Source organism: Gigantopelta aegis, chromosome 4 (assembly GCF_016097555.1).
Source record: "Gigantopelta aegis isolate Gae_Host chromosome 4, Gae_host_genome, whole genome shotgun sequence".
In the NCBI taxonomy this organism is placed as follows: Eukaryota; Metazoa; Mollusca; class Gastropoda; order Neomphalida; family Peltospiridae; genus Gigantopelta; species Gigantopelta aegis.
This window is the reverse complement of record NC_054702.1, coordinates 112,329,572-112,342,427: the sequence shown is the minus strand read 5'-3', so window position 1 is coordinate 112,342,427 and position 12,856 is coordinate 112,329,572. Positions and strand designations below refer to the sequence as shown.

General features: G+C 35.5%; 2 protein-coding genes across 2 annotated transcripts in view; one reads left to right on the top strand and one right to left on the bottom strand.

Annotated features, from left to right (window-relative positions):
• Positions 1-567: 567 nt before the first annotated feature.
• LOC121372517 (transmembrane protein 216-like) lies at positions 568-10,167 on the bottom strand. Its single transcript, XM_041498872.1, has 5 exons — positions 10,119-10,167; positions 5,344-5,357; positions 4,324-4,417; positions 3,278-3,370; positions 568-1,697 (listed from the first exon to the last, which is right to left on the bottom strand). The coding sequence occupies exons 1-5, from the start codon at positions 10,156-10,158 to the stop codon at positions 1,489-1,491; spliced, it is 450 nt and encodes a 149-aa protein (XP_041354806.1). The 5' UTR covers positions 10,159-10,167; the 3' UTR covers positions 568-1,488.
• A 308-nt stretch (positions 10,168-10,475) lies between these two features.
• The window catches only part of LOC121370180 (staphylococcal nuclease domain-containing protein 1-like), a 40,829-nt gene continuing 38,448 nt past the window's right edge, over positions 10,476-12,856 (top strand). The window contains exon 1 of the mRNA XM_041495294.1: positions 10,476-10,622. Coding sequence (XP_041351228.1) covers positions 10,578-10,622 — 45 coding nt within the window. The 5' untranslated portion in view covers positions 10,476-10,577. The remainder of the gene's footprint in view (positions 10,623-12,856) is intronic.

Here is a 12,856-nt window from a genome sequence, read left to right as displayed (position 1 = left end):
AGTTAAGGTTACACAATGGTCTAAAATGACCCCCAATTCAGAATGAATTAAGGAAAGTTTTGGATAAACAGCAGAAAGTGGAAAACACTGTACAGACAATTAAAATCCTGAATTCCTGACATATCTAAAAAAACTTTCATTCTGAAGACCCAATATCACTGTATAGCATGTATTTACTAATGCAGCAGGACCGTCCCAATGGTTTGATGTACAGTCAGTTTGGGATCAATTCCTGTTGATGGGCCCATAGGGCTATTTCTCATTCCAGCCATTGCAACGACTGGTATATCAAAGGCCTTGGTATGTACTATCCTGTTTGTAGGATAGCGATTATAAAAGATCCCTTGCTACTAATGGAAAAATGTAGGTGGTTTCCTCTCTAAGACTATTTGTCAATATTACCAAATGTTTGATATCCAATAGCCGATGATTAATAATCATGTGCTCTAGTGTTGTTGTTAAAAAAACCCCACATTTTACTATTTCATTTCATTTCAACTTATTTTCATGCTTATATCCAATTAAGGTTCAAGCTGTCCAGGACAGTGGGTTAGTTGTTAGTGATTAGTTAGAGAGAAGAGGGTGTAGTTGTCTTACACCTATCCACAGAGTCATTAAAACTCGCTCTGGGTGGGAGCTGGTATCGGGCTGCGAACCCTGTACCTACCAGCCTTATGTCCGATGGCTTAACTAAACCACCACCAAGGTCAGTACACACTAATGCAATGCATAAACTAGAGTTTCATTATTTAATAGTAATCAGTGTTTTCAATATCAACAGACATACAGTCACTTGTCTTGAAAAACAATCATCTTATGCCCTACAGTAAATGGATTATGTATTCTAAAAAGCTTGAACATAAAAAATACATTCAACATTTTTACATTAAAACAGGTGGGTTTCTGACAACCCAGTATAAAAGCCACTTTCGCTGAATGTTTCCTGGTGAAATAGACAGATCGGTTGGAAGAAATAACAAAAGGTTCTATACATATAGGTGTAATTTCACAATTATGCATTAGAGTTCAGTGACATGTAAGAGAAATGAATGAATGTTCAACAATATAACAACCCAAACAGGTTATTGGCTCGTGTGTGTCCAACAAGGTATTGAGTGGGCACCATATGGATGATATATCTGTGTCTTTTTATCCTGTACATATTCAAAAATGTATTAAGATATACCGTTAATTTATAAAAAATACTAATAATACAAAAGAAAGAATGCTATCAAAATATGAAAACTGCAATCAGGAAACATTTTGTTTTAAAACTTTTGATTAGCAACAGATGCTAATTCTTTTGAAAATTAATTATTAACCCTTGCAGAATTATGTATGGATAACTTGCATAGCACATGACGGCGCGATACTGAACAAAACGTTCCCTGGTAATATCACAGTGGGACTTCACCAACAGATAACCATCATTTGTGACCTGATTAGCACAACGGTCAACGTGGAAGCGTGAGTACGTAACACTGGTGACTACTGGCTGGCGAAGGTGATACACGCAATGATGCTGAAAATGAGTTCGAGTCCAATGAACGCGAGCTGGATGGCGGCGAGAATCACTTCAATACGCAGAACGTATGTCTGCCACAACAGGATGAAGAGAGTGCCAAACAGAGCTGGGAGGGTGAACAGCAGACACGATATCACACTCAGGGCATTTTCTGTCAGGTTACCTTTCCCACCTGAAATAAAGCAGATTCTATCAGTTTTTAAAGTTTCTATTTAAATCAACTAAATCAGAAATTCTATAATTTAGTACATATTATCGATAACTTACAAACAGCATCATCAAACATCAACTGAACTCCAAAATTATAAGTACATGCAGTTTGACAATCCATGAGGTATAGCCCAACAGTAATACTGAATAATGTTTTATTCCCATTTTTATAACTGCAACCAATAACCATTTTGTAAAGGACATGTAAAACGACCAAATTATAAATGAGTAATTAAGTAAAGACAATAGTCATGAAATCTGACATGCAGAACCGGTTATATCCACTTTGTGTGTAACTGACAATAGTCAGCTATTTGGTTTTATTATGTGTAATTAATTTTGAGGTGTCTATAAGTCTTCCTCACAGAAACTGTGATCTGGGAGGAAACTGGCCGAGTCCAAGGATAAAAATTTCCACCACCAAGGGTGTACTTTTTCTATCCCTCATGACCACATATGACAGAGGTTTTTTCTCATCAATTCAGTCAATAAATATTATTTTACAAAAAGATGGCTAAAAAACCCACCCTTTTTTATTTGACCATTTTATTACCGGCCTCGGTGGCGTCGTGGTTAGCCATCGGTCTACAGGCTGGTAGGTACTGGGTTCAGATCCCAGTCGAGGCATGGGATTTTTAATTCAGATACCGACTCCAAACCCTGAGTGAGTGTTCCGCAAGGCTCAATGGGTAGGTGTAAACCACTTGCACCGACCAGTGATCCATAACTGGTTCAACAAAGGCCATGGTTTGTGCTATCCTGCCTGTGGGAAGTGCAAATAAAAGATCCCTTGCTGCCTGTCGTAAAAGAGTAGCCTATGTGGCAACAGCAGGTTTCCTCTCCAAATCTGTGTGGTCCTTAACCATATGTCTGATGCCATATAACCGTAAATAAAATGTGTTGAGTGCGTCGTTAAATAAAACATTTCTTTCTTTCTTTTTTTGACCATTTTATTGTAAACAAGCATTCTGAGTATACTGCTAAAGCAATACATGTCCCATACCGGGCCCACCAAATGTTTGTATCTCCTAAATTCAAGGCCCATAACTCTGTGAAAAAAAATGAGTAAATAGCCAAGAATGTTAAACCTGATATGTAACAGTACATGATAAAGCTATATATAAAATTTTATCTCAATATCTTCCAGAACTGCAAAAATAAAATTTTGAAAAATTTCAAGGGCTATAACTCTGTGAAAAATGGGTAAATTGCCAAGAAAGTCAAACTTGATCTGTAACATAACACAAAATTTGAGGTATTGCAAAATAAAGTCTGAAATTTCTTTGTTATCTCCTAAGTTCAAGGGCCATAACTTCGACAAAAATGGGTAAATTGCCAAACTTGATCTGTAACTACATGATAAAGCTATATACAAAATTTCAGATCAATATCTCGAGGCATTGTGGGGAAAATGTCTGAAAAGCTATATATGTAACAGACTGATGGATGGACAGACAGAAAGAAGGACGGAGACAAAACCTATAGTCCCTTCTGGTTGGACCAGTCGGGGACTAACAACAAAACAAAACCTAGTCTACTTACCCATACACAGTCGTAACGCTTCCACACCAGCAAGAATAAAAACGAGAACCACTTCTGCTGCCAAAGCATTTGTGGCGTATGGTAACGTTTCTCCTAAAACATAACAAACCAGATTCAGTTACACTGTTCATCAAAAGTGTTACAGTCAAAAGACTTACTATTATTATACTCAAATTTAATGTAAAATTACAAGTGTTAGGAATAGCAGATGATTATTTCTGTATTAACTACAATATTGAAAAATTATCTGACTGCCCTCTGGGACCAACTATTGTTTTCCCCAACACACTTGGCCATAATGTGCTTTGTTTTTTTAAATATAACTACATAAATATAAAATAGAAATATGTGTTACCGTATCCAACAGTATTATACTATTAGTATTAATCCAATGCTTAGGCAGGGTTGCATAATGCAGCAAAAACAATTGTTTAAATAAAATGTTTAATGAATTCTAAAACACGTAAAATAGCCCTGGCTAGGTCAACATCCTGAATTAGATTAATGATACATCAAATTACCGGTATAAGTGCAATGTCTTTTCTTTAAATTAATGCACAGTCAAGTCAGTTAGGAAGCTCCATAATTTATCTTAGTGGTACAACAAAGGACTTACAGACAAGACTGAAACACGGTTTCCTTCACTATATAAACCTATTGTACACACTCATGGTAGGATAATTTCATAAAAAGCAATCATGTCACTGTGTTCAAACTGATATTTTTTTAAGAGCAACGAAATTTTGTTTTGTTTAATGACACCACTAGAGCATATTGATTTATTAACCATCCGCAATTGGATGTCAAACATTTGGTAATTTTGATGTATGGTCTTAGAGAGGAAACCTGCTACATTTTTCCATTAGTAGCAAGGGATCTTTTAAATGCACCATCACACACAGGATGGCACATACCATGGTCATTGTTTAAATAAAATGTATGATGAATTCTAAAACTAGTCAATGATGAATCAGTTTAACAATAAATAAATAAACATACAAAGTATTATACAAGCAATTTAGCACCATAAAGTCTAGTAGCCTCACCTTTAAAAATGTATATGAGAATTTCTGCTATGAAGAAAAAGGCAAAATAAAATCCATTGAGATATAAAATCACTTGATATGGTAGTGATGATTTCTGTAAATTTGTCAAGGATTAATAATAATATTTGCTTTACAAAATATTGAAAAATAGAAATTAAACATTTAAGTATGCAGTATGGTACTCAGGGCAGTACATACAAAAATACACAAACAGCCACTTAAAAAAAAAGAAAAGAAAAAAAAAAACACTGAATGTTTAACAACACACAAGCATATTTTAAACTGAAAAGGATAAGTTCTCTTTTTGGTGTACATAGCTGTTGAAGACAAATTGCCCAATTTACAAAGCCTGTTTATGTCTTACATGTGTGTAACTACTACATACATAACTTACAATGCTTAAACACCTGTTTATGTCTTACATGTGTGTAACTACGTACATAACGTACAATGCTTAAACACCTGTTTATGTCTTACATGTGTGTAACTACGTACATAACTTACAATGCTTAAACACCTGTTTATGTCTTACATGTGTGTAACTACGTACATAACTTACAATGCTTAAACACCTGTTTATGTCTTACATGTGTGTAACTACGTACATAACTTACAATGATTAAACACCTGTTTATGTCTTACATGTGTGTAACTACATACATAACTTACAATGCTTAAACACCTGTTTATGTCTTTCATGTGTGTAACTTACAATGCTTAAACACTTGCACTTAAGAAAAAAATGGCTTTGTAAATTCAGCCCTACATTTCTGTGCCTAGAAATTATTTTTCCTGCCCTCCCCCCTCCCTCCAGACTAGTCTAGGTATAGCCATGATACATAAGATAAACCCAAAGCCAGTATGGTAGTTATTTCAGTATATGTAGTAATTAACAGCACAGCACTGGTTTAGACACAATCAATAAATTGCAATGTATTGACTGAAAGTAGTTAGGCTCACGATTTCAAAAATATTCCATATTTACTCCAAATCAACACTCTTACAAATACAAAAGGATACACTAGTAGTCACAGCTGAAAAAAGAAGAAAGAAGTTTAAATAAACTTAATGATATACACATACATGTATAATACAGATATTATCAATTATCAATGTTATTTAGCAGTCCCTTAAATAGTACTGGTTAAAACAGACCCAGTACAAAATTGTCCTAAAATAAACATTAATGAATTTGAAAGTCAATAAAAAACATTTTGTACTTTTTAACTGTCAATTATATTTTTAACCAATATAACCACAAAGAAAAAATCTGTAAAACAAACAAAAACGCATGGAGAGCAGGTCAACTCACATCAGTTTAGTGAACTCGTCTCCAAAACGTTACCACTGTTTGGTCAACTCATGTCAGTGGTCTGTCAACCATAGTTGTGACAATATCATTAAAAATGGACATACATACTACTTTGGTGTGATGCCAAAACATACACTGCCAGGGTAGGGTGTTCAAAGATTGTGAATTTTCATAGTATTAAAACGAGCAAGGAATGTGTAAATTTCAGACCTGAAATCATCTCGGTAGTGTCTTATAAAATAACATTACATTTCGGAAAGAGTTCCGTATTTTCCCCATTATTGGGGTATTGAATTAGCCATATGAACTGGGTATTGCATTAAACACTTCAAACGACGTAGTGCTAGGCCTGGATTTGAACTCCAGACCATCGGGACTGTAGTTGAGCACTGTATCCACTCGTCCATGCAGTGAATCAACAAGTGAAAGTGCATTTTAATACTTATAAATCTCATAGGGTGTATTTTGACAGAATGAACCAAACGTCTACAGAATAAAACGAAGATTTAGTCTCATGATGCCTCATTCTGTCTTCTGTGCTATATTTCTTCCAAAAGCACCCTTGTGGAGGACATTTTACACAGAATAGTCAAAATCTCTAATTTTTCAAAGGCAAAACATAGCGATACTGGATTACGAAATATAAACATTATGTTGGTTTTATAGAACAAATTGTTTTAAAAGATATTGTATATTCTAACAAATATTTCTTTAAAATCGTTATGGGGAAAATAAGGAACTCATGCCACGTGTTCTGAATCTTCAACTGTCAAAATAAAGTTTATAAAAAAACAAAAAAACCATTTCAATCTTTGTGGCAAAAATGCAGTAAAATGTTTTTTATGATATGGTTGATTTGCTTGCTATATATTGGTACGAAATTACTTTTTACAATGGTACGAAATGACTAGGGTACAAAATGACCAGGCTGTATGGTACAAAATGGATAGTACGAAATGACTATGGTACAAAGTGACTATGATTCGACCAGTTCCCTAAAATTAAACATTTTAAACAAAATCATTTGCAGGTGGCTGAGGTGGGGGAAATAAGGAACCCCTCATGCAAGAACATTGTCAGTGCCATGTATCACAAATGATATGCACGGTTTGATAGTAACTTGTTTAGTTCATTTCGATAATCAGTTGGACCGCACTGCAAGTAGGTATGACAAACTTTGACGTCACTTTGCGCTGCATATCTGCCACCAGCTTAAATGACTCACTTTTCAACACAAATATTACAGCTTCCCAATGAAATACAGTGATATTAAATACAAGTACATACACAGCGGTTTATCGTCTTTCCAACAAATATAATTATTTAATTTATAATTCGGTTAAAACTACACAAATAACGATTTTCAAGAGAGCTCTGTCAATGAGGTCATGTAAAAAAGTATGACATCGCGGCCATTTTTACAGCTGATAGGGTCACATGATAATTTTGTCTTAACGCGGCGTCTGACGTCAATGGCTTCTTTTAGAAGTGTTTTGAGGCGTACAAGACGTGGCTCATTGTAGAGAAAGGTCGATTTTGTCAGTGATAACAAAATGTGATATTTTAAATGTACTTTGAAAAACACTGAACTTCAAATGGATTTTTAATATATTTCTATACTTCAGCACATTGAGTTCACATATATATTCAATTGTTAAATTAAACCTATTTCTATGTTTTCTTTAAAGTTTCAAGTCATTTCACCCTAGCGCATTTGAGTGCAAGGCGTCCTAACTGGGGTTGTCTCAGCAGCTATGGCGGCAGCCATTTTATCAATCCCATAATGCATTGCTTCAAGGTGGCACTGCCTAGTATGTTACATGTGTTTTAGTTTTTAAAAATAAATATTAGGGCCTAAGTTGCCGAAATTGCGTTTTGTTATAACTGACTATGTGTCGAATATCGGATGTAAATCTAGCCCAAATACATTATGGCTAGCGAGCTCTCACCCACAATTACATTGTTTTGGTTGTTTCTTGCATGGAAATTTTCTTCCTTTTTTTTGTTTTTGTTTTGTTTAAAGCTGCAATTTCGCCTTACATTAATTAGCATAACTTCATAGAAACACACCTACAGTTTTTATAAAGAATTGTGTGTGACAGTAACACAATTTTCATAGTTAAATAATAAAAATAGATATTTTAGGTAATATTCCGATCAGCACACAATACCCTCCCCCATATGCTATAGTGTTCTTTTTTAATGTAGCCTATTTTCCGGGGAAACATGACCTGACCCGACCCCACCCCACCCCCATCTCAACACCTTTATTAGCCAGTCTAGACCTCTACACAATTTCCTGCACACTGCAGGTGCCTTGTAATGTACATTAAATTGTATTATAAACATGCTAAATTGCAAATTTTGCTGTAATAACAGCAAAAATTATTTATTCTGTCATCGACTTAGTAACTGTAACACTAGTATTTGTATACATGTTTATGTTGGTTTTGTATGTCAATTTTTAAAGATAGGTAGGGCCTAGATGTCCAACATGTTAGAATGAAGACATTGTTGTACACATGATTGTAAGTATGACTGGCAGGCAAATCAAAACATAAATAAAACAAAAACAAACAAATAGCCCAAACCCCGCCCCAAAAAACACCCCAGTAGCAACACCAACCCCACCCCACAATAAATACAAAATACCCCCCTCGACACACACGCCCCCCCAAACAAAAAAATATAAAAAATAAAAATAAAAAGAACAAAAAACAAAAACAAACTTATAACCCAGACGAACACGCAAGTTTTCTATCTATATTTACAGTGGCATGCAATATTATAATCACATTTGTATTATTATTATTAATTAATTAATTAATTACGGTAATAATTGTTTTTTTAAATCAGCCTTTTATGTTTTGCCAATATATTTTTTATAACTGTGCTTAAATCAAGTCCTCCCCCACCCAAAAAAAAAAAGAAGACATGTCACCCCCACCCCAACAACATTAATTTTTCTTCGAAATATTTTCACTATCATTAATCACATTTGTATTATTATCATTTTAAAATATATAATATTTTTCTGCCTTTTATATTGTTTTCCAAATGTATTTTTTGTTACTCAGCTTAAATCAAGAACTCCCCCACCAAAAAAACTCACCACCCCCACCCCCAAAAGACCCGTCACCCCCTCCCCCACCACCAACTTTATTTTTCTTCAAAATATTTTCACTATCATTAAACAGACTGTTTTTCCCTATTGTATTACAGTGGACTAGTCCCGGTCACTAGCTTTCGTCACGTGCTCATTCAAACACCCATGTGCACTGCCTTATGTTTTATGTAACATTCTTTCATTATTTATGCATAATAGAAGCTGGAAATGAATGGTTATGTAATAGTTATATCACGGTTTTGACGAGTTAACTGTATTTAGACGGCGGCACGAGACGGAGTTGAGTACCCGCCGTCTAAATACAGTTAACGAATCAAACCAATGATGTAACTGTTTTGTACCATGATTGATGTGTCTGTGCAGTTAACTTCAGTTACCCACACAGTTTCAGTTATACCATGGTATTGCAGTTACACCCCAGTTGACATCAAAGAGAAAAACACCAAATCATGGTACAATGTTGCATTGTCCTGCTAGGCTAAATAAATATATTAAGATGTGAAAACAACAATGTCGCTTTGAATAGCTTACTTTCCGATTTTACGTTTATAACGACGTTAGGGTTCATGATAGCATTTTAACATTATAATGGTATATATGTTACCATTTTCCAGTGGCTTCAAAAACACTATTACATATTCCAGAATAATATTTGGCGTGTTTCAGTTCCATTTTAAAGTGAAATATGCAGAATGGCCGTCATACAAGTCACGAAAAAAGCAAGTCAACATAGACAGAGAAATGATGTGGAGGCAAGGAATCTCGCTAAAAAAGAATCCAACCTGGTGGTGCTGACTGTCGAAACGAGAAGCATTCCAGCGTTCAATCAGTTCCGCATACATCCCAGTAAAAAACTTCACTTCGCTGATGAAAACAACAAAAGTGAAGGATCCCCAAGTCGAGCCGCGAAAGCACGTGCAGTGTGCACAAATACGTCTTACAGCGACAAGCTTCAGACTGGGAATGAATTTGGCTGACATATTTCACAGCACACCAAACTTCAAAGGGCTATAACTTTCTAACCACTAAATATTTTTCCGTCTGGTTTTCATTAATTTACATCTTTTGGTACATATTTTTGTTTAAAATAAAAAGACTGACCACATATTTTTTATTTTTTTTTTCGTTGTTCTACCTACTGCAAGCCTGTACTTGACACCGACACTCGGTCTCGATCATCGATGATGTCACTAGTGTCCGAAATTTGTTTTCATTAGCAACGTTGATGCTTATTAAAATACTATATCTCGAGGACAGACAACTATTACTCAGTTACAACTAGTTCCATACGCTAAAATAACAACAATAATAAAAATATGTCACAAGCATAATATACAACAGTTTCAAAAATATTACCGCGCGGATGCCCAGGACGAGCTATTTGCCCGGTCGCCATTTTACCTATGTATTTACTGCGGATTGTAAATGACAATAAAATTAAAATAAAATTGTTTGTATACATTAGTATATATTATTAAAATATCAGTAAGAGGAAACAGCAACAATAGTGTGCACAAAGTATATTATGTTTGTCCTCTTTTGATTTTACATAACTTTGTTCGTTTTATGCGGTATTAAAATAACCAGTCGCCACATCATCAATGTGACAGTGACCGTTATTATTAAAAGAACGACTTTTTTGCAATATTATTTGGCTCTAAAGATTATCCATACTTCGATATTAAAAACCCCATTCATAAGTTTGGATATTAGAACCACATTTTTTAATTGTATCAAAATAAATAAACACAAATTGATCACGTGACTTTCTACGATCTTTCTTTTTCCGGTCACCATTTCTCGCTGTAAAGCAGCATGAGTATCCAGCAGCCAGCTGTTAATCGTGGGATAGTGAAACAGGTGATATTTCCGTTTGACCAGAAAGAAACTAATTACTTGCAAGATTTTTTGTCATAGTTCCAATTATTTTTGTAGACTTTTTGTGGTTTTCATTTTTATTTATATAAAAAAAAAATAAAGCTAACCTACAAAAGTCACATTGTCATGATTGTGATATATAGCCCGAGTACTCTGACTGTAAGAGAGCTAGACGGACATTTGGACAGTTATACGCTCTCATTACAGTCAAGAGACCAACCTATGTATTGTTTTGGCAATTCCTGACAACCAAAAAGTTGGCAAAGATTCCCGCTCTAATACCACACCAATCCTATGTTTGACGTCAAATACCTTTACATCGATCATTTTCGAGTTAACTGATAAAAAAAATCCACATATTAATCACTAATAAACATACTACAGAAAGAAATCCGACAGCACCCACATTCAGCTACGCTTCGTGACACTCCGTCGCCATAATTACAAAGCTCGATGTAAAGGTATTTAACGTCAAACATAGGATTGGTGTGGTATTAGAGCGGGAATCTTTGCCAACTTTTTGTTTGTCAGGAATTGCCAAAAAAATACATAGGTTGGTCTCTGACTGTAATGAGAGCCTATAACTGTCCAAATGTCCGTCTAGCTCTCTTACATTCAGAGTACTCGGGCTATGTGATATATAGCTTAGCTAGCAACTTAACTTGGCACTGCTAAGTCATGTAGTACCAAAGGTTTTTATACTGGATTTGGTAATATAGACTACAAGTTCAACAATAACAAAACTAGCCTGAGCACTCTGCCGTTTGACTCTGTGAGCTCAGCTACTGTTCGAACTACAAAAAATTACTCTCCTACCTTTAATTACCGTTACAAGTTGTGAAAAAACCATTACAGTCACACAGCTTCCACATATGAGACTGTAATGATCGATGTCGCCAGTATCAACTTTGCTGAGATAGCATAGGGCAAAATACATGCAGTTTTTAGCCGTCTGCCATTTTGCTTTTTTATGGAATATTCTTTAAGAGGGGTGAAAGCCTCCAAAGTACGTGACATAATTAATATAAAATCAATGATCTTTAGTGGTATATTTAAACAGACAAAAAATAATTTAAAAAATTAATATGACGTCATCACGTTTGCTTTTATATCATAACATGTTATGACGTTGCTAGATTAAGTCATATCCTTTCACGCCTCTTGGAGAATATTCCATAAAAAGTCAAAATGGCAGCCGGCACAAAATTACATGCTTTTTGCCCTATCGCCAACATTGGTTCTTTGAACGCTATTTGAGTTGTCAGGTTGTGATCGTGCTATTAGTACGATCATACTAATAAATAGGCCTCTTCCGGTTCTGCAGTTTTTAGCTCCAACTTATTCCTATTCAATGTGTTGTATTTCTGTTCTTCTTACTGGCGTGGTGGCATCGTCGGGATCTGAACCAACGTCTTGAAACAGAGTATCTGTAAGATAATCACAGGCGACTCACTGAACGAAGTATTACGGTTGTAGGTGTCAAAAACCGGGCCCAACAGAACACGCGAGAGTGTTCGACACAAAAACAACACCCCTGTAAAACACGATAACGTGTTTACTAGTCATAACTTTCCTGTTTAATAATAAATTATTTCAAACAGATCATCCACAATGGCCCACAGCCATCGTGCACCTAAGCAATGGTGTCTAACAAAACATGAAACAATAAGTTCATTCGAAAGCTGGCACACATTTCTCAACATTTCTCGTACCTGGTTTTTACTGGGAGAAACGTACTAAAGACAATCCACTTCGTGGTTTCAGGAATGATGTTGACCGCATTCCTATTGAAAGACGACTGGAAGATCTGTACCAACGGATAATTGCTTTTATCGAAGATAACTTACTCACAAACGAGTCCAGTATTGCCCATCACGGTGATCATGTCGCAGATGAAGAGGTTACACCCTCCCTCGAAAACTTTGCAGTATTGACTTGGTTACAATTACTTCATCCTGCTTTACCAAAGCTTATCAAACAACAATATGGTACTGAGCTCCGTTCACGGATATTAGCCTCTATTCGACCAGAGATCTCCCAGGCTCTTACATCTCTTTTAGATGAAGTTCAAGCAGGTGAGGAGGTTAAGATCCTAAGAGCTTCCTCAACGAACAACCACTTTACTACTCATCAACCCTCATGGCAAGGGCGAGACAGATTATTGCTCGAGTTGACAGTGATGAACACCTCAGTGAGGATTCTAGTGACAAACCAGA